The sequence below is a fragment of the Capra hircus genome, chromosome 9, assembly GCF_001704415.2.
Source record: "Capra hircus breed San Clemente chromosome 9, ASM170441v1, whole genome shotgun sequence".
NCBI classification, from domain to species: domain Eukaryota; kingdom Metazoa; phylum Chordata; class Mammalia; order Artiodactyla; family Bovidae; genus Capra; species Capra hircus.
This window is the reverse complement of record NC_030816.1, coordinates 75,714,453-75,741,943: the sequence shown is the minus strand read 5'-3', so window position 1 is coordinate 75,741,943 and position 27,491 is coordinate 75,714,453. Positions and strand designations below refer to the sequence as shown.

General features: G+C 44.2%; 1 protein-coding gene across 2 annotated transcripts; it reads left to right on the top strand.

Moving 5' to 3' along the window:
* ZBTB2 (zinc finger and BTB domain containing 2) lies at nucleotides 1-27,147 on the top strand. Of its 2 annotated transcripts, XM_018053360.1 has the most exons (3): nucleotides 1-216; nucleotides 18,168-18,352; nucleotides 24,361-27,147. In XM_018053360.1, the coding sequence occupies exons 2-3, from the start codon at nucleotides 18,180-18,182 to the stop codon at nucleotides 25,730-25,732; spliced, it is 1,545 nt and encodes a 514-aa protein (XP_017908849.1). In that variant the 5' UTR covers nucleotides 1-216; nucleotides 18,168-18,179; the 3' UTR covers nucleotides 25,733-27,147. The 2 variants fall into 2 exon arrangements, with proteins under 2 accessions (XP_017908849.1, XP_017908850.1); XM_018053361.1 differs by lacking the exon at nucleotides 18,168-18,352 and having other exon boundaries at nucleotides 144-216.

Sequence of the window (27,491 nt, the reverse complement as noted above, 5' to 3'; positions counted from 1 at the left end):
TCTTTGCACTAGTCGCTCCGCTCTCTCGGTCATGTGACCTTAACGTAACCGGACAGGAAAAGCCCCGCCGCCGCCGCGCCGGAGACACCGACCGCGGCGGCAGCAGCAGCAGCAGCGAGAGGCAGAGGAGGCGGCGGCGGGGAGCACGGCCAAGGCTGCCCAGCGGTGCCTCCTCCACACCGCCCCCCCTCCCCGCCGCAGCAGCACCGGCGACAGGTAAGCGCGCACCGCCGCCGCCTCCCGGGGCCGGTGCCCACGTGCCGCCCCCACAGCCCAGGCTCCGGGAAGGCGGAGGGCGGGGGCCACCGGAGCGCGCAAACGGTTCCGGCAGCGGCGGTGGCAACAAAGAAGACGAATGACCCCCCACCCCCCAGTCCCGGGGCTTCGGGTGAAGGCAGGCGGAGGGCCCGGGCCACACGGGGACCCGGTTCTGGGAAGCGAGGGCGAGGGGGCGCCCCGCGGGGGGCGGGGGCGGCGGCGCCTGGCGCCGGGGCTCTGGCCGCCTGACAAAACCATCCCCCGGAGCCAGGCGGCGGCGAGTCGGCGGCGGCTCCATCCGGGGCTTTGCGGGAGGGGGAGGGGACGGAAGCCGAGAGGGCGGGCGGCGGAGCGGGGGAGGGAGGGAGGAAGGGGAGGGGGGCGATTCGCGTTCCGTTCCCCGTCGCCGGTCCCTCCCTTCCCGCCGCCACCGCGAAGCGCGTCCCGAACGGCGGCGGCCGGTGAGCGTCCCGCGCTGGAGCCCCGAGAGGCGGGCCCGTCAGGTGCGTAATCCTTCCGACGCCTCGCCGCCGCCTCCTGCTGCCGCCGCTGCCGCTGCTTCTTCAGCGGCAAGGCCGCGAGCTGCGGAAGTGGGTTTGGGGGAGGGGAGCGGGGAGGGAGGGGGAGGGGAGGGATCCGGTCGGACCGGAGCAGGCCCGGCCTCTCTGGCGCTTCTCCCAGCTGCAGCGGCTCCTACAGCTGCTGCCGCTACTGCTGCGGCTCCGCCTCCCCGCTCGCGGGCGGGGGCGCGCACGCGCGCTTCCGGCCTCTTCGGGTCTCGCGCTGTCTCCCGCTCTCGCGCGCGCTCTTCCCCTCGCCCTGTCTGGCCACCTCCCCGCCCCCGGCGCCGAGCTGTTGCGCCGGCCGGGGCGTTGCGCACGGCGTAGGCGTCGGCATTGTGTTAAACTCCGCGGGACTTGGGCGAGCGCGCGCGCGCACGCGGGACTGAGGGTGGCGGAGAGCGTGAGGCGCGGCCCGAGTGCGTCGCTCCTCCTCTCCCCTCCCCGCCCCTTTAGCTCCCTCGGGGCTGGGGGCGGGGCCTGAGTGCCCGGCGCCGCGGCCCTGCCGGGCCCCCCTCCGGTCCGGGCGGTCCCGCCCCGGCCTGGCCCCCGCCCCTTGAAGCGGGGCGGAGCGAGGCTGACGGGGCGGCCGTTGGGCCGCTCTGGGGCGGGCGGGGCAATGCGGGCCTCCTTGGGCGCTGCCCGGGGCCGCCCGCTGCGGCGTCTGCAGCCGGTGTGGGCTCGCTGAGCGGTGGCCTCGAGCTTCCGCTCCACGGGCGATCTGCGCCTCGGATAAGCCGAGACTCGCCCAGGGCTGCGCTGTGGTTTCTTGGCTGCTTGGCCTTGGGCCGTGGGACCGGCCTCCGGGCCGCGCTCTCCGCAGATGTGGCCGTCACACCCGGATAGGCTCTGCGGAGGGGAGGTTGGGGCTCGGAGTCTGCTTCCCGGGGCCAGAATCATTTTCTCTGTGGCGAAACCCCCAAACCGTGAATTTTTAAACAAGGCTGAGAACTGGTAATGGCCGAAAATGCTCTAAGAAGCAATGTTGTCACTTCTAGCTGGTAATGAATTAAGAGGGCAATGAAGAAGGCAAGGGCCGCAGAGCAGGCAAGAAAGTGACTGGGTGGAGTGAAAATGCAGTTATTGCTACGCCATTTACTGCACGAACTTCATCTGCTGAACTCCTAATTATGCCCTAGGGAAATAACCCAGACCCGTTGCTCCCCCCGCTGTCTGCAGTGTTCATTAGCTCTTCATCTTACAGCCCACTTAGAGTGTGACTCTCAAAAGTCTATTCATTTCCATAGGTTATTGTTTTAGTAAAGTAAAGCATTAAAAGATCGGTGCCCTGGGGCTCAAGCAGAACTCTGAGGTGCTCTGGATTTCCTTAAGTGGGCTGCCCAGTCCTCTCTAGGATGGATCTCTGTTTTGACCCATTACCCTAATGGGTCACTGAAGTAGGGTGTAAATACCAACATCATTTTTAGTCTGAGGGGCTTGACAGTTTAATAGAAAATCAGAATTAAGTTTTAAACCCTCATTTCTCTGATTTATTACAAACCAAATTTAATTGTTAAAGTATATTTTTATTTTGCATTCCAAGTAATCTTGTGTGTCCAGGGCGTTTTCAAACTGCTAAAAGTAATTTTAAAGACGCTTATGACTAATACTGCATTCCTTTAAACTGGGCGTTTCTCACTTAATTTGTGGTTTGTAGAAGTTTATTTTCTAGCCAAAGAATTGACCTGCTATTGAAACCATCGCAAGATCTCAGAGTACAAAAAGTGGTATAACAGTGGTATTAGTGTCGAAAGCGCAAGCAGTCACCAGTGGAGTCCTGGTAGAGGGTGGCAGAGAAACCACCGCTAGAGCTTTGCTGCGCAGACCAGCTGCCTGCTTGCCAATTTTAAAGCTTTTCTTCAAAAAGGGTGTAAATAAATTGTGCTCCCCAAACTCTTCAACTGGAATCCTCCAGCAGCAGAGAATAAACACTAGATGTATTACGTCACAGAATAAATCTGCCACCATGACCATTTCTTTTTTCTCTGATGATTAATATGAACTTTGCCCTATCCTCCAAAACCTGCACTTTTGTAATATAAAAATTTTATTAAATAATATAAAATTGTATTTACCCCAGTCCTTCAAGAAGGTCCGTTGCCCTGTATAGGGAGATGTGCTTTCCCCATCTTTGGAATCATGGACCTAGAAGCAGGGCATGAAGGAAACAGCTAAGGCTGGGATACAGCCTTTGCTTGGGATCAGCTTTGCTGATGTTGGAGACTCTCCTGCCGTTTCTTAACCTGTGTCTTGCTGCTTCACCCCTGGACCTACTCGCCTTTCTCTTGAGTAACTTTGAACCTTTAGACAAGTAGTGCCTTGCCACGCCATCACAGTTAGGGAGGAACTGCTGGTCAACTGGAGACTTTACCATAAGTTTCAAAATACACCTGACGAAGGGGCATTTGTTACTTTTCCTAATTCTGTGTGATCTTTGGGTCATAAAGCAGGGCCCTGAAACTCAAAAAGAGAATTGCAAATTGTTTTTTCTCTGAAGAAAAAAAAACTTTTTAACATTCTAACCATTAAATCAACACTTACTAACAACCTTTTTTAATGCTCAAGTAGGTTATAATTTTTATTAGCAAATTCAAGATAAATAATTAAATATTGCTTTGAATCCACAGTAAATAAGAGTCAGTGTTTTACAGTGCTAATATGCCCTTAACAGAGGAGTCATTAACCATAGAGAGAACACTTATGAGGAGTTGGCTGTCCAAGAAAGATGGTTAAGACCTTTTTCTTTTTGTTTTTTCTTTCTTTTTTAGTGCAAAGGCCAAGTTTGAGACTTGTATTTTAGGCTCAAATACATAATCTTCTGCTCACATGCAGGTTTGTTTGCATCATGTGATAGTCACACATCAATAAAACTGTGCAGAAAGATAAGAATTTATAAAGCACGTTACTGTATCTGGCTAAGTACTGATCAAACAAATTTTATCCTTTACAAGACACTTTCATGTACAGTTTCTTTAGTGTGCACTCCTGAGTTCTGCATGAAGCAAGGGTAAACATCAAAACTGTGAGAACAATATCAAAGTATACACACGTTCTCCCTACACACCTCCTAGTCATTTAGATTCTCCAAGTCCCTAAAGTGATTCTGAACAGGGATTGTCTTAAAAGTGGTCTGCCATCCCCTGTGAATCCCCAGGATCTTTTCACTTTCCATGAGGTCAAAGCTATTTTCATATTGATACTAAGATGTTACTGGCCTTTTTCACTGTTGACAAAATGTGTCAACACTGGGGAGGTCTGCATAAATCAAATGAGCTGACATTTTCCAAATGACCAGTGGATGACATTGTCTTGAATGGGTAAAAGATTGATTCAAAGTGTAAGACACAGCAATGAATTTTACCATAGTAGAGCAGGAAAATTCCATTCATTGATATACTTTAAGATCCCACAGCTAACCTTTAAGAAACTACTGCTTGTCAAGTTTTGGTGTAATATCAAAGAATAATATCCACAATTACCTGAAAAGTCTATTAAATGCTTCTTTTTTATTTTTAACTGCATATGTGGGTGAGACTAGATTTTCTTTAATACTCAACCAAAACAGACATAACAGAATAACTGGAGAAGCAGGGTAAATGCAGAATCCAATTGTCTTCTATCAGAGATTTGTAAAAATACAAAAAGATACCACTTCAAATTTTTTAAAAATGCCATTTCACTTTTTTTATTCTTTTGGAAAATATAATTTTTTTTCCACAAAAATGTGTTATTTATATTATTGTACAATGGGCTTATTGTTGCTATGTCTGATTGAATTAATATTTTTAAATTTCTCAGTTTTAATTTCTAATGTAAATATCAATACTTATTTTCCATATAAACAAAAGCTCTTTGATGTACTCAGTAATTATAAAGAGTCTGAAGGTTCCTGATGCCAAAAATTTGAGAAACCATGAAATAAAATAGTGAAGTAAATTATTCCATTAAGACTGATCTAAAAATATATTTGGAGCTCCTTTCTGAGAAGGTATATATTCTGAACTATCCCTATAGGTGATTATATTTTCCTCAGATTTCCTCAGATCATGTATTCCTCAGATTATATTTCCTAGTCATGATAGAGCATATGAAAAAGAATGGCAATCTACTTTGGGATTACTAGAAGCAAATGAAATTAGGTTTTAAATTTTGCTGCATGGTCATATTAGGTTTCCTTAAAGTTGATTGTAGCATAATACCTTTAGAATTATCACTTTAATATCAACTCTTTATCAGCATAAATCTCTGACCTGCTTCTCTTTGACACATAAACCATCCATGAACTGCCTCCTTCTGACCTTATACTCAAATTAAAAACTAATTTTAATGTTCACTTAAGCAAAATACAATTTTAAAGAAATATTTTACAAGTGTATTGCTATTCAAAGTCAAAATAAGTGCCATTGGTTAGTGTACGTCCCCTCTTTTTGTAATTTCTATGGTGGAGGACTAACTAAAGAAATGTTAAGAAAAATATGCCAGTCTGTGACCACAACTAAATAAGATACATTTCCTAGCCTTGAAATACAGTTTTAAAATATATTCAAATTCAAACAGCTAGCCTCATTCAAGTTTACTTTATAGGTCTTCAGATATTAATTATTAATAATGCTAATTGAAAAAGCTATTTTTTTCTTCCTGGTAAGTGGTCTAAACTACTTGAAAGAATCAATCTTACTTGTGGATAGTGCTTTTCTGTTACTGATGTGTCCTGTGCATTGCAATATTCATTTATGCTTCACTTAAATAAAATCAAAGACTTCAGAGGACCCTTTTAGTGCCCTTGAAATGGGTAGTCTAAGTGATATTTAGTATCTTAGAAGGGCTGTTATCTTTAAAAAGTGAATCATCAATTCCCAAAAGCTGTTTTGGTCTCCTGTTCTTATACCAAAACTGAAGGAGGAACTTGAGTTATCAGAGTATAGTGTGATTCTATTCATCCCATTCAGCTATTCCTCCAAATGATGAGTAACTTAAGGATCAGCCCACCATGTGTCTATTGATGGCAGCTAAAAGTACTGGTCATCTAGGTAGTGTCCCATTTTCAGAGTGATTCAGTGATAAAAGGTGAAGGATTAAAGTGTTATTAATCTGTTTCAACATACTATCTCTTACAGTCTCCGAATTTACTTAAGGAAAAAACCACCTTGTACAAATATACATACATAAAGAAGACATTCTATGAAATCCCACTTTTAAGAATCGACTCCTTCTTTATCTCTAATTTTCTTTCATTCCTTTCCTCACAATTCTGATTTGGTAAGACAAATGATTTTTTGTTTGTTTGAGTTCCATTTATAGTGTTGAATGGGTGGGGGCTTTATTGTACAGGTCTTCAGTTTTACATCAGGTTGTTGGTCCTCTGTGACTGGGACTGATGATGCTGTCACTAGAGCCAGACATCCTGGGGTGAGAAGTCAAGTGGGCCTTAGGAAACATTACTACCAACAAAGCTAGTGAGGTATTTCAAATCCTAAAAGATAATATTGTTAAAGTGCTGCACTCGATATGCCAGCCATTTTGGAAGACTCAGCAGTGGCCACAGGACTGGAAAAGATCAGTTTTCATTCCAGTCCCAAAGAAGGGCAGTGCCAAAGACTGTTCAAACCACCATACAATTGCGTTCATTTCACATGCTAGCAAGGTAATGCTCAAAATCCTTCAAGCTAGTCTTCAACAATATGTGAACCGAGAACTTCCAGATGTTCAAGCTGGATGTAGAAAAGGAAGAGATCAAATTGCCAACATCCGTTGGATCATAGAAAAAGCAAAGGAATTTTTAAAAAGTCTGCTGCTTTGATTACACTAAAGCCTTTGTGTGGATCACAAGAAACTATGGAAAATTCTTGAAGAGATGGGAATACCAGACTACCTTACCTGCTTCCTGAGAAGTCTGTACACAGGTCAAGAAGCAACAGTTAGAACTGGACATGGAACAATGGACTGGTTCAAAGTTGGAAAAGGAGTATGTCAAGGCTAGGTATTGCCACCCTGCCTATTTAACTTGTACGCAGAGTACATCATACGAAATGCCAGGCTGAATGACTCATAAGCTGGAATCAAGATTGCCAGGAGAAATATCAATAACCTCATATATGCAGGTGACACCCCCCCGATTGACAGAAAGTGAAGAGGAACTAAAGAGCCTCTTGATGAAACTGAAAGAGGAGAGTGAAAAAGCTGACTTAAAAGTCAGCATTCAAAAAACGAAGATCATGATGTCTAGTCCCATCACTTCATGGCAAATAGATGGGGAAAAAGTGGAAATGGTGACAGATTTTTTTTTTTAGGCTCCAGATTCACTGCAAACAGTGACTGCAGCCATGAAATTAAAGACACTTCCTCCTTGGAAGAAAAGCTATGACAAACCTAGACAGCACATTAAAAAGCAGAGACATCACTTTGCCGACAAAGGTATATAGTAAAGGCTGTCATCTTCCCAGCAGTCATGTATGGTTGTGAGAGTTAGACCATAAAGAAGGCTGAGTATGGAAGAACTGATGCTTTCAAACTGTGGTGCTGGAGAACACTCTTGAGAATCCCTTGGACAGAAAGGAGATCAAACCAGTCAATTCTAAACGAAATCAACCCTGAATATTCATTAGGAAGACTGATACTGAAGCTCCAATATTTTGGTCACCTGATGCCAAAATATTGGAGCTGACTCATTGGAAAAGACCCTGATCTGGAAAAGATTGAGGGCAGGAGGAGAAGGGGGTGGCAGAGGATGAGATGTTAGATAGCATCACTGACTCACTGGACATGAGTTTGAGCAAACTCCAGGAGATAGTGAAGGATGGCAAAGCCTGGTGTGCTACAGTTCATGGGGTCACAGAGTTGGACATGACTTAATGACTGAACAGCAATAGAGCAAGGTAGTATTGTGTAAAGAGTGTGGAATTTATTCCCAGAATACCAGGGTTCAGTGGACCCCTGTTAGTTTACAGTTTTAATGTCTCTGAACTATCATGTAGTGATTTAAGGATGTGACTTCTGGAGTCAGACACACCTGGCTTCTCCAAAGACCTTCTGACATAAATCAAGATTTTGGAGCTCCGGGCCAATATCAGTATATATAGAGAGACCATCAAGTTCTTTATGTCCCTACTGGAGTGTCTCAAAATATCTCAGTCCCAACATATCTGGACTAACAAGTCTGGATGTAACCTCGTGATCGTCTCCTGCAAAACTGGGTTTCTGCCCATGTGTCACTGCGGAGAATCACATGCTGATTCTAGGGGCTGTCTAAGATACCCTGATCCCCCACACACACCCTCCTCCATTTAATCCACCAGTCAACCAGTTCTATTGATTTTTTTAATCTTCTGTGTTTTAAATTCTGTCCCTCTCCCTCTATCTTCATCACCACCATCCAATCTGTCATCTGTCTTCTAGACCACTGGAAGACCTCCGCTCTCAACCACTTCTAACAGGTCTCCTCTTGCCCCCCACTGTGCCAACACCCCCCCCCCCACACACACACACACACAGACAATTTGGTTAGCCTTCTAGCTGCAGCCAGAATGATATGTACATCATAGGCAACTGGTCATGTCACCCTGCTTCAAGTCCCCTTTGGGAGCTCCTCTTGCTCTTAAGATACGGACCAGAATCCTTAACAAGACCAGGGTCTCCCACCTCGCCTGCCTCATTTCCTCTCTGGCTCTTTTCCCTTCAGTGACACTGACATTTTTTCTTAGTTCCCCAGTTGCATCTTGTTCCCTCCTATCTTAAGGCGTTTGTAGATGTTGACCCCTCAGCCTGGGATACTCCATCTTTGCCCAGTTAACTCTTCTCATTCTTTCAGTTCAGTTCAGTTGCTCAGTCGTGTCCAACTTTTTGTGACCCCATGGACTGTAACCTGCCAGGCCTCCCTGTCCATCACCAACTCCTGGGGTCTACCCAAACTCATGTCCATTGAGTCGGTGATGGCATCCAACCATCTCATCCTTTGTCAACCCCTTCTCCTCCCACCCTCAATCTTTTCTAGCATCAAGGTCTTTTCAAATGAGTCAGCGCTTCACATCAGGTGACCAAAGTATTGGAGTTTCAGCTTCAACATCAGCCCTCCCAATGAACACTCAGGACTGTCTAGGTTGGTCATAACTTTCCTTCCAAGGAGTAAGCTTTTAATTTCATGGCTGCAGTCACTGTCTGCAGTGATTTTGGAGCCCCCCAAAATAAAGTCTGCCACTGTTTCCGCTGTTTCCCCATCTATTTGCCATGAAGTGATGGGACCGGTTGCCATGATCTTCGTTTTCTGAATGTTGAGCTTTAAGCCAACTTTTTCACTCTCCTCTTTCACTTTCATCAAGAGGCTCTTTAGTTCTTCTTCACTTTCTGCCATAAGAATGGTGTCATCTGCATTTCTGAGGTTATTGATATTTCTCCTGGCAATCCTGATTCCAGCTTGTGCTTCCTCCTGCCCAGCGTTTCTCATGATGTACTCTGCATATAAGTTAAATAAGCGGGGTGACAATATATAGCCTTGACGTACTCCTCTTATTTGGAATCAGTCTGTTGTTCCATGTCCAATTCTAACTGTTGCTTCCTGACCTGCATACAGATTTCTCAAGAGGCAAGTCAGATGGTCTGGTATTTCCATTTCTTTCAGAACTTTCCACGGTTTATTGTGATCTACAGAGTCAAAGGCTTTGCCATAGTCAATAAAGCATAAGTAGATGTTTTTATGGAATTCTCTTGCTTTTTCTATGATCCAGCAGATGGCAATTTGATCTCTGGTTCCTCTGCCTTTTCTAAAACCAGCTTGAACATCTGGAAGTTCATAGTTCACATATTGTTGAAGCCTGGCTTGGAGAATTTTGAGCATTACTTTACTAGCATTTGAGATGAGTGCAACTGTGCGATAGTGTGAGCATTCTTTGGCATTGCCTTTCATCAGGATTGGAATGAAAACTGACCTTTTCCAGTCCTGTGGCCACTGCTGAGTTTTCCAAATTTTCTGGCATACTGAGTGCAGCACTTTCACAGCATCAGCTTTTAGGATTTGAAAGAGCTCAACTGGAATTCCATCACCTCCACTAGCTTTGTTCATAATGATGCTTCCTAAGGCCCACTTGACTTCAAATTCTAGGATGTCTGGCTCTAGGTGAGTGATCACACCATCGTGATTATCTGGGTCATTAAGATTTTTTGTACAATTCTGTGTATTACCATTTCTGTCCTTTATTGTGCCCATCTTTGCATGAAATGTTTCCTTGGTATCTCTAATTTTCTTGAAGAGATCTCTAGTCTTTCCCATTCTATTGTTTTCCTCTATTTCTTTGTACTGATCACTGAGGAAGGCTTTCTTATCTCTCCTTGCTATTCTTTGGAACTCTGCATTCAGATGCTTATATCTTTCCTTTTCTCCTTTGCTTTTCACTTCTCTTCTTTTCACAGCTATTTGTAAGGCCTCCTCAGACAGCCATTTTGCTGTTTTGCATTTCTTTTCCATGGGGATGGTCTTGATCCCTGTCTCCTGTACAATGTCACGAACCTCTGTCCATAGTTCATCAGGCACTCTGTCTATCAGATCTAGTCCCTTAAACCTATTTCACTTCCACTGTATAATAGTAAGGGATTTGATTTAGGTCATACCTGAATGGTCTAGTGGTTTTCCCTACTTTCTTCAATTTAAGTCTGAATTTGGCCATAAGGAGTTCATGATCTGAGCCCCAGTCAGCTCCCAGTCCTGTTTTTGCTAACTGTATAGAGCTTCTCCATCGTGGGCTGCAAAGAATATAATCAGTCTGTTTTCGGTATTGACCATCTGGTGATGTCATGTGTAGAGTCTTCTCTTGAGTTGTTGGAAGAGGGTGTTTGTTCTTTATGGTCCAGATCTCACATCTGTACATGACTAGTCTAGTAGAAAAATGATAGCCTTGACTATATATCTTTTTTGGCAAAGTGATGTCTCTGCTTTTTAATTCACTAGGTTTAATACATCTAGCTCTGTCATATCTTTTCTTCCAAGGAGCAAGTGTCTTTTAATTTCATGGCTGCAGTCACTGTCCACATACTTTGATTATTAATCATTATAATTAGCAATGAAACAAATAGTAAGAAGACAGTATCCTGTGGTATTGATCAAGATTAAATTATGTGTGTAAAGGGTTATTATAAACTATAAAGCACTGTTAAGAACATAATTACTAGCATGAAGAAACACGAGGTGACATTTTAAAATTGAAAATTTCTTCCAAAATGTAGCACACATTAAATTGATGAGAATTCTAAGTTAATCTAGGAAAAATAGAAATTGAACTTTTATCCCAATCATGCAGCTAGTCAGGGGCCAACCTGTAATTGGAACTCAATGCTCTTCTTCTCTCTAAACATATAGTCATTTCTTTAATGAATACTGAACACCAGCCAGTATGCTTAGGCACATGAGATAAAACAGTAAATGATAAGACTCAATGCCAGCTTTCCAAAAGCATCAGGCAGGTTCACGGGTCCTCTGGAGGCAAAAAGACCCTTCAGTCTGGAAGGTCAGGGGAATTTTGCAGAGGACAGGTAGAGGTAGGGAAAGGGACAGGTCGTCAGTGGTGGGTCCCTCTGCAAGGGGCACGTTCCAAGGCCCAGTTCAGACTGGTCCCATCTCCTGACTATGAGAGTAGAAATCAGGCTGCTGAGCTGCTCAGCTTTGAGAGGGAGGCCTCTGAGCAATGAGGATTATGTACTGTTAGGAGCCCAAGAATGGCCTGGGCATTGAGGATCTTCTGGGCAAAGAAAATTGCAGCTCATCTCCCAGTTCATCCAGAATTCCTCAAGTGAGTAAAATACATCATTTTATCTCCCTTGTCATCAACAGACTCAAATGAAACTGGATTTGTGATAATGCAGTTTTTTTGCGTATGTTCCATATGTTGAATACAGTACCACTGTCCTTCTAGAAGTATATTCTGTCATTACGTCCACCTTTTTATGTAGAAAAGCCCTCCATTCCTAATAGGTATATGAATATTTGATATGTTTTCTTGCAAAATAAAGAGGGAGCACACTCTGTCAGACCCCCAGTTTCAGGATTGGTTGGTTTGTTTTTAGTAGGTCTGGGCAGCCCAGAAGTCTGGAAACCAGTAGTTGAGATTAGCACTAGAGCATGGAGTGCAGGGTGAGCAGTGGTGGGGTCATCTGGGGTCATGCAAGCCACGCTGAGGAATGTGGCTTTCATCCTGCAAGCCGCCGGGAGACTCGAGGATTTTCACCAGGACGGTAACATCAGATTTGCCCTGGGAGAGAGAGTTCTAGCTAACCTGTTCCGTGTGGATAAATGGGAGAGGCTGGAGCTGGAAACGGAGATGAGCAGGGAGGTAGAGTTAAGGCATGGGGTGGGATAAAGAGTTTTAATTGGCGGCATGTGGGTGTCTGACCGACATGGGTTCCTGCCTTGGTCAAGGGGTGGATGATGGCGCCATGCGCTGAGCTGTGGATACAGATGGAATAGGTTTGTGTCGATGGTTTTTATTGTCCTTTGGGGATTTGAGCTGATTTGCCTAGTCTGAATTTAGGGCTCATGCGGGACAGCCAAGTGGGAGTGGATTGAATCGCCACGGAGAGTCTGCAGAGAAGCGGGCTGTGGACCAAAGGCAGAGGAGCATCTGCAAAAGAGGAACCTTGATGGGGGTTAAAATAGAATAAATAGCCAGAGGTGAGAGGAAAACCAGAGTGCGTTGTCCTGGAAGCAGGGCCTGAATATTTATGGAGCAGGAGGGAAGGATATTAAATGGCGCAGAGAGGTCGAATAAGCTGCTCTTGCATCGGGCTGCGGAAGAGGCCCTCAGTGACCTTGGTGGGCAGTGCAGGGCAGCAGGAGTGATGCGGTTGGGTGAGCAGTCGATGGTGGGAAGAGCAGATGTCCATTCCCACAAAGGGAGGGTAGTCTGGAGCAGAGCCAACCCATGAAGATGCTCCGTCCTCAGCCTACGCAGCGTTGTGCAAGTAAAGGCTCATGGAAACGATTATGAAGGGGGCCCCTGGGGCAAGAGCAGTACTGTCAGCCGGGCTGGGGTGGAGGGGGTACTGAGTACCCCATCCTACCCCCTTTTCTCACGCTCATTCATACACATAAGAGTCGGGGGGCGGGGTATGATTTCTCCCTGAGAAAGACGGGTTTTTTTGGTTTCTAAGATTTTAAAAAATTGATGCATATGGGTTTCCCCCCCATGTGAATTATGAACATTTGACACATTTTCTTTGTTTTTTCTCTTCTCAGAGATTCTAGACACATGTTCTTCCTTCTGTATTGGAAAAACACTTTCAGTTCTTTTTCTATTCTAGATGGTCCTAAATTGAGACCCTAAAATAACTAGTAGACCCTCTTTAAAAAGAAACATTTTGCAGTTTTATCATAGTTTTAATCTTATCATCTGAATAAGATACTTAACGTTTGTCTGTTGATGGAATGAGGTGGGGAGCCATTCATTTTGCTCAATTGAAGAGATGATATATATTCGTTAATGTAAAAACCCCAAACCTCAAAATCATCCTGTAAATTTATTGATAAATTTGGTGAAAATTTTATACGTCAAAAGTTCTCTAAAACAGAATCAAAAGAAAGTAAGAAAAATGTTATCATCAACATCCATGACAGAGGGCTCATTTCTTTATATACAGTAGAGTTTTATAGATCGATAAGGAAAAAATAAAATAACCTGATAGACAATGGGCAAAGCTTACAAAGAGAAATAAGAGAAAATAAAAAATATACTTCATCAAATTCATAGAAAGTAAAAAGTGATACTAGCAAAGAGTCTTTAAAAAGTGTTAATACCCACTGTTGGCTAGAAAGTGGGGAAATGGGTAGAGTTGGGAGTGGATGAAAGCTAGTGTGTGTCCTTAATATTTGAATCTCCTACAGCAATGTTCACACTTTAAAGTAGCCATTAAAAATCTCCAATTAATCTTAAACTAACATACTGGTATGTAGTATGTTCCAACAAATCAGATGAATTCCAGTTTAAATCCCACTTCTTGTACTTATGGATTCTGTAATCTAGGCAAGCTACCTAACCTCTCTAAGCCTGTTTCCTCTTTTGTAAAATGTGGGTACCGTCTCTGTACTAAAGTGTTAGTTGATCAGTCGTGTCTGACTCTTTATGACCCCATGGACTATAGCCCACCAGGCTCCTCTACCCGTGGAATTCTCCAGGCAAGAATACTGGAGTGGGTAAGCCATTCCCATCTCCCAAGGATCTTCCCTACCCGGGGATTGAACCTGGGTCTCCTGGATTGCCGGCAGATTCTTTATTGTCTGAGTTACCAGTGGATAGCCAGACCTCACATAGCTCAAGTTAGCGTGAAAATAAATGAACGGCATGAAGAGAATGGTTAATGGTGAACATTCCATAAACAATAACCTCTTGTTACCATCAAAAGGTAAATAGTAACTGCTTACTATACTTGTCAATGAAAGTGACACCCAAAGTTGCCTGAGCGTGGATGTGTTCATGATCAGAGTCAGGGGCCATGATAAAGCAGCTCAGCCCAGTTTTCTCTAGCAGGTATGATACTTTTTGCAGAGAAGGGCAAGTTAGTGTTCTGGCACTTTTCAGAGAACAGCTTTGAAGACTAGTTTCTAGAGTTCTATCCTAGTCAGGTTAGAGTGTGTTTCTTCATCATCCCAGTTACTTTGCCCCATGGCAACATCTCTGGCTTTCATCATGAGCCCTAGGCCTTTTCTCTGTCTCTTCTTTCTCATCTTAGTGCTTTTGCCTTCTCTGACGTGTGCAGAAGACAGTGGGGAACTAAGTTCCCTATCCACACAATCAGTGTTTATGTGCAGGTGAAGCTATCACACTCAGGAGCTACAGCCAACATGGGTGGCTCTCCTGCCTTTCCTACTTGGATCAAGCTCTTGATAGAAAACACAAAACTTGACATTTTGGAGTCTTGCTTTGTGGTCCGCATCAGTCTCTTAATTAAAGTGTCATTCCACTTTGCTCATTTATTTTAGGGCGCACTTGTCAGTTTCTGAATCTGCCAGATCATCTCTAGAACAGGAAGGAGGTTGGGGAGTTGAGCACCAGCTGAGCAAGAACCGAAGTTTCTGTTTTTGTCTTTAAGTTTATTGGTAACTCTTTGTCCACGGTCACTTTCCTGATTCTGAAGTTAAACATCGCAGTTTTATCTATTTTTAATCTAATTAATTAATGTGTGATGAGCTTTTCTCTTTCAACTTTTTGAGATAATTGTGGATTCACATGCAGTCGCAAAAAATAATATAGAGAGATCTCATGCACACTTTACCCAGTTTCCTCTAATGGAACAATCTTCAAAATTCCGCCCCCATTATAAGCAGGGTACTGATGTTGACACAGTTGAGCTGCAGAACATTTCTGTCTCCACACGGCTCCCTCCTGTTGCCCTTCTATAGCCAGACATCATTGGCCTCCTCTCCCCTCACCCCTCCACCCCTCACCCCTCCACCCCTCACCTGTTCTCCATTTCTGTAATTTTCAAGAATGTTATGTAAATGGAATCATACAGTATGTAACCTTTAGGGACATAACTCACCCAGGTTGCCGCATATGTTTGTACTTCATTTCGTCTTAAGGCTGAGTAGTTTCCTGTGGTTTGGGCATACCACACTGTTTAACTGAAGGACATCTGGGTAGATTCTAGTTTTTGACTGAGGAATAAAGGTGCTGTGGATATCCAAGTACTGGTTTTCGTATGAACCTAAGTTTTCATTTCTCTGGGATAAATGTCCTTGGGTACAATTTCTGGATAGCATTATAGTTACATACTTAGATTTAAAAGAAATTGCTGTTTTCTGGAGTGGCTACACCATTTTACATCCTTACCAGCAGTGGTGTGAGTAATCCATTTCTCTGCATCCTTGCCAGCATTTGCTTGTTGATATTTTGGCCACCCTGACAGGCATGTAGTGAATGTCACTATCGTTTTAGTCTGCTCTTCCCTAATCACTATTGAACATCTTTTCACGTGTTATTTCGCCATCTCTGTATCGTCTTAGGTGCGATGTCACTTCAAGTCTTTCTCCCATTTTCTAATTCAATTGTTTTTGTACTATTGAGTTTTGAGAATTCTTTATATATTCTTGATATTAGTCCTTTATCAAATTTTTTTCTCCTAGTCTGTGGCTTATCTTTTCATCCTCTTACCAGGGTCTTCTTCAGAACAAAAGATTTTAATTTTTCTTGTTGTTGTTATTTAGTTGTTAAGTTGTGTCCAACTCTTTGGGACCCCATGTACTGTAGCCCACCAGGCTCCTCTGTCCATGGGGTTTCCCAGGTAAGGATACTGAAGTTAGTTGCCATTTCCTTCTCCAGTTGCCATTTCCTTCTTCTTCCCGACCCAGGGATTATACTGGAGTTTTTTGTGTTGGCAGGCACTTTCTTTACTACTGAGCCCTCTGGGAAGCCCTTTTAATATTTATGAAGTCCATTTTATCAGTTTATCCTTTCATAGGCTGTATGTTTGATGAATCCTAGAGCCTCTTTAGATTTCGTCCCATGTTTTTCCCCAAAAGTTATAGTTTGGTGTTTTCAATCTGAAACTGTGATGCATTTTGAGTTATTTTTATGTAAGATATGAGACAGATTAAAATTCTTTTTCTGTTTTCCTTTTGGTTTCTTTTTCTTCTCATCTATGGGAGTTCATTGGATCCCACAGCATTTTTGAAAATTGTTCTTTCTCCACTTAATTATTTTTGTGCCTTTGTCAAAAAGCTACTGTACATATTTCTGTGGGTCTACACCTGAGTTCTGTTCCACTGATCTGTGTGTTTATCCCTGTCAGCGCCATGCAGCCTTGAATACTATAGCTCTGTAACAGCTCTCAAAATTAGACTGATTCCTCCCACTTTATTCCTCTTTTTAAGAACTGTTTTAGCTATCCTAGTTTCTTTGCCTTTACATAAACATTTTAAAATACTCTGATCTGTATCTACAAAAAAAATCTTGCTGGGATTTTGAGAAGAATTATAGCAAAGCCATATATCAATATAGAAAACTGATTTATGTTATGTCTTCCTAAACATGTCTACTTGTCTTCCTACAGCGTGTCTCTTCATTTATTTAGATCTTTGATTTCTTTCATCAGCATTTTCCAATTTTCAGTATGCAAATCCTATACATGTTTTGTTAGAATAACATTTACGTATTTCATTTATTTGTAATTGTAAATGATTTGTTTCTAACAAGTAAATTTGTGTCCACATGTTCAGCATTAGTATACAGAATTACAGTTGACTTATATGTTTATCTTGTATTCTGTGGCATGACGAAAGTCATTTAATAATTCCAGGTTTGGTAGATACTTTGGGATTTCCTATGTAAAAGTCATGTCATCTGCAAATAGGGACAATTTTATTTCTTCCTTTCCTGTCTGTAAGCCTTTTATTTCCTTGCTTGCTTTATTGTGCTGGCTAAAATGATTACATTGAATAGTATGCTGTATTGGATAGTGGGAACAGACATCCTTGCCTTGTCCTCAAGTGTAAGGAGAAAGCGTTTGCTCTTTCTCACCATTAACTATGTTATTAAGTATAATGTTGATGTATGTGTGCTGGGCTCTTATGAATGCTATTTGCCCATGGGAAGGAGCAGTTTCCTGATGCGATGCACTCGCTCCCCCAGAAGCAGTTCCCTTGATACAGTTAGATTGAGGCTACATGGTTTGCTGGAGTGAAGGAGGAATAATGAGCTTAGAATTTTCAAGATTCAGATTTAAATTTTGACTCCCCACCCCCACCCCTCACCATCTGACCAGATGGCCCTGGCTAACATAACTACTTACCCATCTCGAAGCCCATTTCCTCCTCCACAACTGACGGAGAAGAGCACCTGTCCTGTGTCCTCACCCTTGAGGAATAAGGCATGTGGGGGTTATTATAGCCCTGCCAAGACTTCCCTGTCTACACAGCAGGAGCTGGAGTATTGCCCAAACTTACTGAGATCTTTCTGTCTTACTCTGCTCTGCCCTGACCAACACCTTAATTTACTCATCTCTCTAGAAGGTTTGACAACTTCTAATGGATCATTAGAATTTGCATTTGAAATCTTAAACTCAAAGACCAAAGACCCAGAAATGTTTGCCGTCTGGCAGGCTGACTGCTCAAGTCCGGTTCCTGGTTCCCACACTTAAACCATCTGTATAAACTCGGGCAAAGCATGCAGTCCCCGAATTCCCTATCAGTTTCATCATCTGTAAGATGGGAAAAATGATGGAACTACTTGCCAGGGCTGTTGTGAAGACTGAATTTATATCACGTTTCTAGCAGTGCCTGACCTATTAGCCGTGATCATTACTGTTGGTGACTATAAGGACACATACTGATTTGTGAACCACCTTTCTTAAAAAAAAAAATTGTTTGCCTTGCAGATTTTTTAAAAAATGGATTTGGCCAACCATGGACTTATTCTCCTGCAACAGTTAAACGCTCAGCGAGAGTTTGGTTTCCTGTGTGACTGCACGGTTGCCATCGGCGATGTGTACTTCAAGGCACACAAATCAGTTCTTGCTTCATTCTCCAATTACTTTAAGATGTTGTTTGTCCATCAGACCAGGTAACTAACGTGGTTGATAATAATCTAATGAATGTAGCCTCTGACCTTCCACGGCCCTCTTTCCCACTGAACCTGCTCTTTGCCCTCATCAGGACCATGGTTCTCATGACCTCTCCCTAGGCTCCTAGTCCCTCGTGACCTCACCTGCCCCAGGGAGCCCCTCCACCTCCAAACAGCCGCACCGGGGCTCCCCCCGCCCAGTCCAGATCGCAGCCTGGGGTCCACTAACAAGGCAGCTTCCTCCTCCAGTCCTACCCTGAGTCTCCCCTTCCCCCTCCCCACAACTGGACTTTGAGTATTTATCTTTAGCCTCCTAATGAGAAGCTTGGCAGCATGAATTCCCATCGTGTCCTTCTTTTCTCCCCTAAAATGACTCCATCTCCTTTTTTTTTTTCTCCCCATCTGTTCTGTCTTGGAGAAAAGAGCCCCTGGTTTCTAAGGAAGACGATGCTCCTGCTGCCCTCGTGTTCCCAGGTTCGCCGTAGTTTCTCTTCTGCATTTTTCATTTTTAACTGGTGCCCTCCCGGCATCCCCGAGTCTGTGAATGCTCAGCACTTCGGCGACACCGCTGTCACCTGCCTGGTGGCACTGCTCCTCCTTATTGCCCTGTGACAGTTCTTCAGAGGGTGGTCTGTGGCCTCACTTCCCCACTCCTCATCCTGCACTCTTTGTCTACACGGGGACTGCGGTTTCCGCCCCATCGCCCCACAGACCTCATTACTCCCAAGGTCACCTCTTCTTCAGAACCCCGCTGTCCTCCCAGTCACTGCTGCCCGTGTCCTCTGCAGCATTTGCGCCTGTTTCCTTCCTTCTTCAGGGTTGTCGTCTGCATTTTGATGACTCTGAATCCCCTTGTTCTTCTGCCTTCTCCACAGGCGCCTCCTGCAGTTTTGGTGAGTTGAGTCTCCTCGCTGCTTTCTCTCTGCCTCTCTTGACGGGTGCTCCTCTTTTCCTGGACCTTGCCTCTACTGGAAACCAGTTCACAGCCCTGGCCTTGCTCTTTCTCTGTCTCCAGAACTCTTTTATTTCCCAAGGCCCCAGGCTGTCTGCTGGACCTCTAGAATTGAATATCCTCTTTTATCTCATTTTGCATGACTACAGCTGAATTAAGTCTGCCCAGAAGTCCCTCTGGCTTCTCTATTTTTTCATCTTCAAGTAACCCATACTTAAAATCTCTCTAAAACTGCCCCCAAATCATGTTTTCTTCACAGTTACCTTTCACATTCATTTTTTCCTTCTGTTCTCACTTCCATTTCCTAATCATTTTCCATATTACTATCAGATTAATATTCCTAAGCACTGCTTTGATTGGCGTGTGCCTTTGTTCCAAAACCTATCAGACTGTGTTATTCTTTTGATTGGAAATCTAGAGGACACTCATCACACATCAAAGTAGCACACAGATTCTTCTTTCTGTCTTTCAAGGCCCAGCAGGCAGGGAGCCTGACCTCCTTCCAGCCAGTTTCTGAAGGCACCCCCTCAGGACACTCCATCCCCCACTTTGACCACACTTTGTTGGCCTTGCGCCCACTCCCTGAGCCATAGTCCGCAGCCGTAGGTCATCTCCATCACCCCCACCCCAACCCCTCCAACAATCAAGTGAGCTGAAACGATCCAGGCAATCGGTCTTTTCCGCTCTTACATCTCAGAGCACTTTATTCATGCCATCCTGTAAGAGCAGCATATTTCCCCTTTGTTGTTACTTTTGTGCTTGCCTCCCTTCCGATTGTAAGATGCTGGAGGACATTCTGCAAATGTTTTGAAAGTCACAGCCTATAGTTCACGGATTTGTGTATAATAGCCACTTGATGGATGTCTAGAGGAGCAGAATGGGTGGTTAATAGGATTAATGGCAGGTGGATGTTGCTTTATCTTTCGACCCTAAGGATGCCCCCTGTTCCTTTATTGCTAATGGATACCGGAAGTCTCAACACAGTGAATTAAACTGTCTTGCCAAGGGGCCGGTTTTCTTTTTGAGGAATAAAAGAATACAGTGTAATGATTTTTAAATAGATGCAGGAAACTGACTATAAGTGTAGTTACTCAGTAACTAAGTCGTACTTGACTCTTTGTGATCCCAAGGAAGTGCAAGTGTGGAGCAGTGAGCAAATACCATTCTAGCAAAGGAGTGTGGTCGGTGCAGAGAGGAGCCCCAAGTTTAAGCAACAGTGTGTTATTGCCCCGGAGCTGGCATGTACTGTTTGGGAAGGGAGAATGCTTAGGCAAAGACCAGAGCCCTGCTTTTAACTGCTGACTACTGTAGAGATGCTGAAGTTGAAGCTCCAATACTTTGGCTACCTGATGCAAAGAACCGACTCATTGGAAAAGACCCTGATGTTGGAAAGATTGAAAGCAGGAGGAGAAGAGGGTGACAGAGAATGAGATGGTTAGATAGCATCACTGACCCAATAGACATGAATTTGCGCAAACTCTGGAAGATTCTGGAAGACAGTGGAGCCTGGGGTGCTGCAGTCCATGGGGTCACAAAAAGTCGGACGTGACTTAGCAACTGAACAACAGCAACAACTGTAGGGGAGACCGAGAACAGTTTTTCACACTGAGAGAGTGTTTTGTGTCTGCAGTTACCACTAGATGTCTCTGTTTTATGGATGCTTCCTAAGTATAACTTCTGATAGTTTCTCACATTACTTTTTTAAAACATTATTTTTAAATCCTTATTTTCAAAATCTTTTAAGCCCATCCTTTACTTAAAGGGTCTAGTGCAGGGAAGATTAAAAATGTAAATGACTGTGAAAGTTTTTAGGAAGGGCTTGTAGCTTGTGCAAAAACTGCATTTTTCCTCCATAAAAGTGTTACGCCCAACATACATAGACAAACCAAACCACTTACGTGTAAGTATATTGTAGACAGCTGTTTCCTTCCCCAAAGCCTGGGACGTGACCAGAGTGGCCTGGAGCAAGCTGAGCAATTGACAGGAGGTCTGGCTGCCTGGGAGGGATAGCCATGGAGGACACTGATGGCCGGAATGTGACATAAGGAGCTTTTTAAAATGACTTTTTAAATGTCTTGAGTGTGTCTATATGCTTCTGCTTTAAGAAAAAAAAGATGAAGATGAACAAATCAAGATAAATTGGTGTCTGGCAACCTCCCCGGGCCCTGGGTGCTGACCGCAAACCCCAGGGCCCCACTGCTCTCTGCCTGGGGCTCCTCACCTGTCCCCCGGGCCCCAGAGTTTTTCCTGCCTGTAAGCCTGGCTGAAGTGTGGATGGGGCCTCCCCAACCCCATCCCTTCTTTGCCCTCAGAAATTGCACAAAGTTCCTTAAAATTTGAGAAGCTTACTATCCAGTCACCTCCATTCACAGTCAATAGACAGAGGACAACTCAACTTATACAATAACCAATAAGGGGAAATAATAAAATTTACAACAGAGTTTTTCCGGAAAGGGACCCCGCCAGGGATTTACCTTTCATGGAGGCTCCTTTTTCTTTGCCGTTCCTCCTGATTGAAGGAACATTCCATCCCCACAGATGGTAACGTTCCCCGGTGTCTGGGCTCCCCGGTAGAGAATTCTGACCCGGGGGAGCATGGGTTCAAGCCTGGGACAGGAAGATCCCCTGGAAGAGGAAATGGCAACCCACTCCAGTATTCTTGCCTGGAGAATCCCATGGACAGAGGATCCCAGCGGGCTACAGCCCATGAGGTCACAAAGAGTCGGACACGACTGAGCAACTGAACACACAAGTCCCCACGGAACAAAAGGCGCTCTTTAGGCTCCTGGGGTGATTTGCATCTTTCAAGGCCTGTGGCTTCCCATTCTCTAGCCTCTGCCTGGCCGTGGAAAGATTCCCTACTAGTTTAGTCTTCAGTCCGGAGTTGACTGTTTACATTATGAAAGTTTTCTTCACCACACCAAATCCCTGGAGCTTTATTTTGAATATTGAATTTTCCTAGGGCATCTCAATATGTTTGACTATGTACAGAATATTGTTGGCATTTACCTTGGCTTAAAGGAAAGGGCCACCTGTATTGGCATTCCTATTTAAAGGAATATAAATAATTGAAAGGACTATAAAAAAAGTCTGTAAATAAAGACATGAATGATCTGTGTGTCTTAAAAACAGTCACAAAAACTCTTTCCCTTTCTGTTGTCAAAGGGGTACTAGTTTTTATGCTTGATCTTTGCTTATAAAGAATATATTCTATAAAGCCTTCCATACTTTATAGTCAGACATTTTACACATGATTATTTGTATGCAGGCATCTTGAAATTTACACACATTGATGGTAATACAGTAACTATTCAAGTATATTTTATCACAAATAGCTTTTAAAGCCATTTAATAGTCACTTGCCTCCCCCTTTTTTTTTAAAGAATAAAATACTAAATTTAGAAGAGCAGATTATACTGTTACTATTTTAGCATATTGGAAAATACTTAAGATAAATAGCTAAAGGTCCCCAAAAGAGTCATAATAGTAATAAGTGGTATAATGAAAAATGATTATAAATTCTAAAAGCATTCAAGGTAAAAGTCTTTGTGGTTGAAAAATGCATTGTCAGAATATATTCACTCAGTGGGTGACAGCACTTACACCTCATGTAGGTCTTTATCGCATCGATTTATGGTGATATATCGGGTTTTGTTTATTTACTGATGATTTAGGGAGGGTTCTTGGGAGCTTTTTGTTATTACTGCTTGAATCTGTACTCTGTTTCTAGGATGATGCAAACACTGATGTCTGCAAGTTAGACCGTCAGTTTTGCCACAGCTCCTTTTGGTACCCTATATAAGCCACTGAACCTTGGGGAATCTCGGTTTCCATGTCAATGATCATTCCAGATCTGCCTCTTCTACACAGGATTGTTTTAATGGTCCAAAGAATCTTGGTGTCTTGGCTTCGAAGTTAGACTCAAATTTAGTCCCACCACTTACTAACACTGATACTGAGCAAGGTATAAATATCCCTTTGAGCCTCAACTCCTTATCTGTAAAGTGTGAATTGTTGTTGTTGAGTCACTCAGTCATGTCCGACTCTGAGACCTGGTGGAGCCCACCAGGCTCCTCTGTCCGTGGGATTTCCCAGGCAAGAATACTGGAGTGGGTTGCCATTTCCTTCTCCAGGGGATCTTCCTCACCCAGGGATTGAAGCTGAGTCTCCTGCATTGGCAGGCAGATTCTTTCCTACTGTGCCACTTGGCAAGCTCCAAAATGCGAATTAATGGCAATTCAGTGAGAAAATGCCTATAAATCCCAGCTGCAGTTCCAATGATGGGGATGATTATATTTGATAAACAAGTGAATTGTCCCATAGCTGCTTTTCATGCAATCCAGTGATACTGAGATGGTGATCAGACTCCACTGGAGCTGGAATGTGGCTCACCTTCCTGGTTCTTCCCAGGTCCGCTGCTCTCTGCCCTTCGTGCTGGAGAGAGCAGAGGGGTTCAGAGCAGGGACAGGAGATTTAGTTTTTCTTACTTTTGTGGTCTTGCTCTTAGGCACCAGTCTAACTCCCCTACGTTATGTTGTGTGACTCTTAACTTAAAAAGATCTGTTGAGCTCCAGGTGGCATTGAATCAATATAAAGTCCTAGACATTTAGCTGAAAGATATGCACATCAGGGATTCTTAACCGTTTACTGGGTCATGAGCCACTCAGCAATGGATCCTCTCCATAAAACTCAAAGTTGTTTATAAACGATATAATTTTACATAGGTTACTAGGAGAAAGACTACTTCAAGAGTCTATGAGTTAAGATACCATATTTCTTTAACGTGAATTACCCTTTCTTGGTCCTTTAAAATATCTTTATTATATTCCTGTCTGTTCTGTTAAGGAGCCTATTAAGTTTTAGAATTAAATTGCATAGGTTACCTTTGAACACCCTCTTGAGTGTTCCAGTTCATGAAGCTCACAGTAAGATATGGGAGATGGGTCTTGTTTCATTTGCCTCCAAAAGAGCCCTCCTGGTTTTTCCCTCGGGTTTTATGGAATCCCTTGAGTCAGGGCGGACATCCACTGACAGCCTTTTCTCTTGTCTCTTCCAGTGAGTGTGTCCGCTTGAAGCCCTCCGACATCCAGCCGGACATCTTCAGCTATCTCCTGCACCTCATGTACACAGGGAAGATGGCGCCGCAGCTGATCGACCCGGTGCGGCTGGAGCAGGGCATCAAGTTCCTGCACGCTTACCCGCTGATCCAGGAGGCCAGCCTGGCCAGCCAAGGAGCCTTTTCTCATCCCGACCAAGTTTTCCCACTGGCGTCATCCTTGTATGGCATTCAGATCGCAGATCACCAGCTAAGACAAGCCACCAAGATCGCCTCGGCGCCTGAGAAACTTGCCCGGGAGCCGCGGCCACAGGCAACCCGGATGAGCCAGGAGCAGGGGCCCGAGGCCTCCCAGCTCTCCCAGCTGCCCTCCAACCTGAGCCAGGTGAACCGGACACACATGACCCCCTCAGACCCGCTGCAGACCTCGCTGTCGCCTGACCTCGTCTCCACGCCCGTTCCTCCCCCACCCCCCGGGGAGGAGACCAACCTGGAAGCCTCCTCGTCGGACGAGCAGCCCGCGCCCCTCACCATCGCCCATGTTAAGCCGAGCATCATGAAGAGGAACGGCAGCTTCCCCAAGTACTACGCCTGCCACCTGTGCGGGCGGCGCTTCACGCTGCGGAGCAGCCTGCGGGAGCACCTCCAGATTCACACGGGGGTCCCCTTCACGGCCAGCCAGCCTGGCGAGAGCCGCGTGCCCCTGTCCTTGTGCAGCAACGCGGCGGACCTCGGTAAGGACGCCATGGAAGTGCCAGAGGCGGGCATCATCAGTGACAGTGAGCTCCAGCACATCTCAGACTCGCCCATCATCGATGGGCAGCCACACTCGGAGACGCCGCCGCCCTCGGACATCGCGGACATTGACAACCTGGAGCAGGCGGACCAGGAGCGGGAGGTCAAGCGGCGCAAGTACGAGTGCACCATTTGCGGCCGCAAGTTCATCCAGAAAAGCCACTGGCGGGAGCACATGTACATCCACACCGGAAAGCCTTTCAAATGCAGCACGTGCGACAAGAGCTTCTGCAGGGCCAATCAGGCGGCCCGCCACGTGTGCCTCAACCAGAGCATCGACACCTACACCATGGTGGACAAACAGACTCTGGAGCTCTGCACCTTTGAGGAAGGCAGCCAGATGGACAACATGTTGGTACAGACGAACAAACCCTACAAATGCAACTTGTGTGACAAAACGTTCTCCACTCCCAACGAAGTGGTTAAACATTCATGCCAAAACCAGAACTCGGACGTGTTCGCCCTGGAGGAGGGGCGATCCATTCTCCTGGGCAGTGGGGACTCGGAAGTGACGGAACCGGACCACCCGGTGTTAGCTTCCATCAAAAAGGAACAGGAAACAGTGTTGTTAGACTGAATGTTACTTATCTTTTTAAAAACTGTCATTTTTACAAAGACTCTCTTCCTTCCCTTCCCCCAATTCAGAACTCTTGTTCTCCATGGCATGATACAGAAAGGTCCCGGCCCCATTCCCCCCACCCCTCCTGCCCTGTCCCCAGCCCCTCCTGTTAAAGGTTCTGTGCATTATAAACCTGGAACATATTTCTTTAATTCAGGGGATATTTGAAAGATAATGGTCAGTAGTACTTATAAGCTCATCGACTTGGAGACGTTTTACATGATTTAAAAACCTACTTGGAACTAATGAAGGGTATATAACATAACAAAACAACTCCAGTGCAAGTTGGCAAGCTAAAATTATGACTTTCCCTGGGTAATAAGTCTCCCTTCTCGGAAAGACAATGTCTGAAAAATACAGCATGCTTCTTAGAGATACAGTGGGGCTCTGTAACTATGCAAAATCTAGAGGTGTGGGGAAACTTCAAACCCGAGAAAACATTCTTAGTAGTTATCCTCCAGGTGTCTTATTTCAGAATGCATCCTTTGAGATTATGTCCGGTTAGGAAAAATCATTAGTTGAGAAATCTACTTGAACAAAACACAAAAGAGAAAAAGTAATAATGTGATGGCAATCTTAATTTTTGGATAAAACATGACAAGCTGTGGGTCTGTGTGTTTGGAAGAGAAAATGTGTGGATACTTGCTGTAAACAGGTGAATTAATGCACATGCCTTATCTAATTGCTGGCTTTTTTCAAAGCTGAGTAACAACAAAATATGTGTTTCAGTTTCCAACAAATTTGTTGGTTGTTTTAAAAATCAGATTTGAAAGTACCATTCTATAGATTGTCTTTCTGAATAGAAAACAACATGCCATTCTAGCAGTTGCCAATGGTAAATCTGGTTTTAGCACCAGTCAACTGCTTTTAAATCAGTGTGAGTATGCAGGGGTGGGGGAAAGATACAAGAATATGCATCTTACAGGGAAAGTTGTGAGCAAATGTACGAACTTTAATGACTTTAAATGTTAATGCTGATAGTTTACTGGCAACATTTATTGAAGCATCAAAAATGGCAGAGAAAAATCAGGACAAAAAATTGCTGTTTGGGAAAAAATTTTGATGTTTAGTCTCCCATTTCTTAAAACAACAACAACAACAACAACAACACCTGAAATTTCCTCCATTGGCCTGAGAGCGGTAAAAGTTGTCCATTAATCTTCCTCTAGGCCAATAACAGAATGGTCTCACAGGATAAAACAGGAGCCAGAAATAAGGACCGAAGGGGAAAGGGAAGAACAGTTAATAACTGTGCTGTACGTGTATGTTAAAAACTGAATATCCCGTCATCCTACTTCATGTATAGTTGAGTTCTAAGATTTGTAAAGTTTTTATACATACTTTCATTGAATAAACATTTGATTAAATGGGTATATGATTTTATCTCTGTATTACTTTGTCTGCCAAAAAAAGAGGCAGGAAGGGCTGTTAGAGAACCTTGCCCCAAGTCACTTTCTTGCTGTATCTCTTCTTGTGCCTGCTGAACTCTGGGCCAGTTCCCCTAACCTGGGGGGCACCTTTTCTATTTGTAAAATGAAGACAGTAACGGCACTGGATCGTAAAATTGTGAGAATCAAACAGGTAAACAATGTAAGAAGAAGCTATGAAGAGTCAAAGTTTGACCACAAGTTAGTCTGGATATTGACTTATTCAACTTTTTTTTTAAAGGAGGGAAAAAGAGGTCAAAGTGTTTGCCTAAAGATGACACAAATACAGG

Bases quoted from the DNA above. Each gene is read 5' to 3' on its own strand.
- ZBTB2 (XM_018053360.1), top strand. From the start codon at position 18,180: ATGGATTTGGCCAACCATGGACTTATTCTCCTGCAACAGTTAAACGCT. The intron at 18,353-24,360 runs GTAACTAACGTG...TGTCTCTTCCAG, and splicing joins TTGTTTGTCCATCAGACCAG to TGAGTGTGTCCGCTTGAAGC.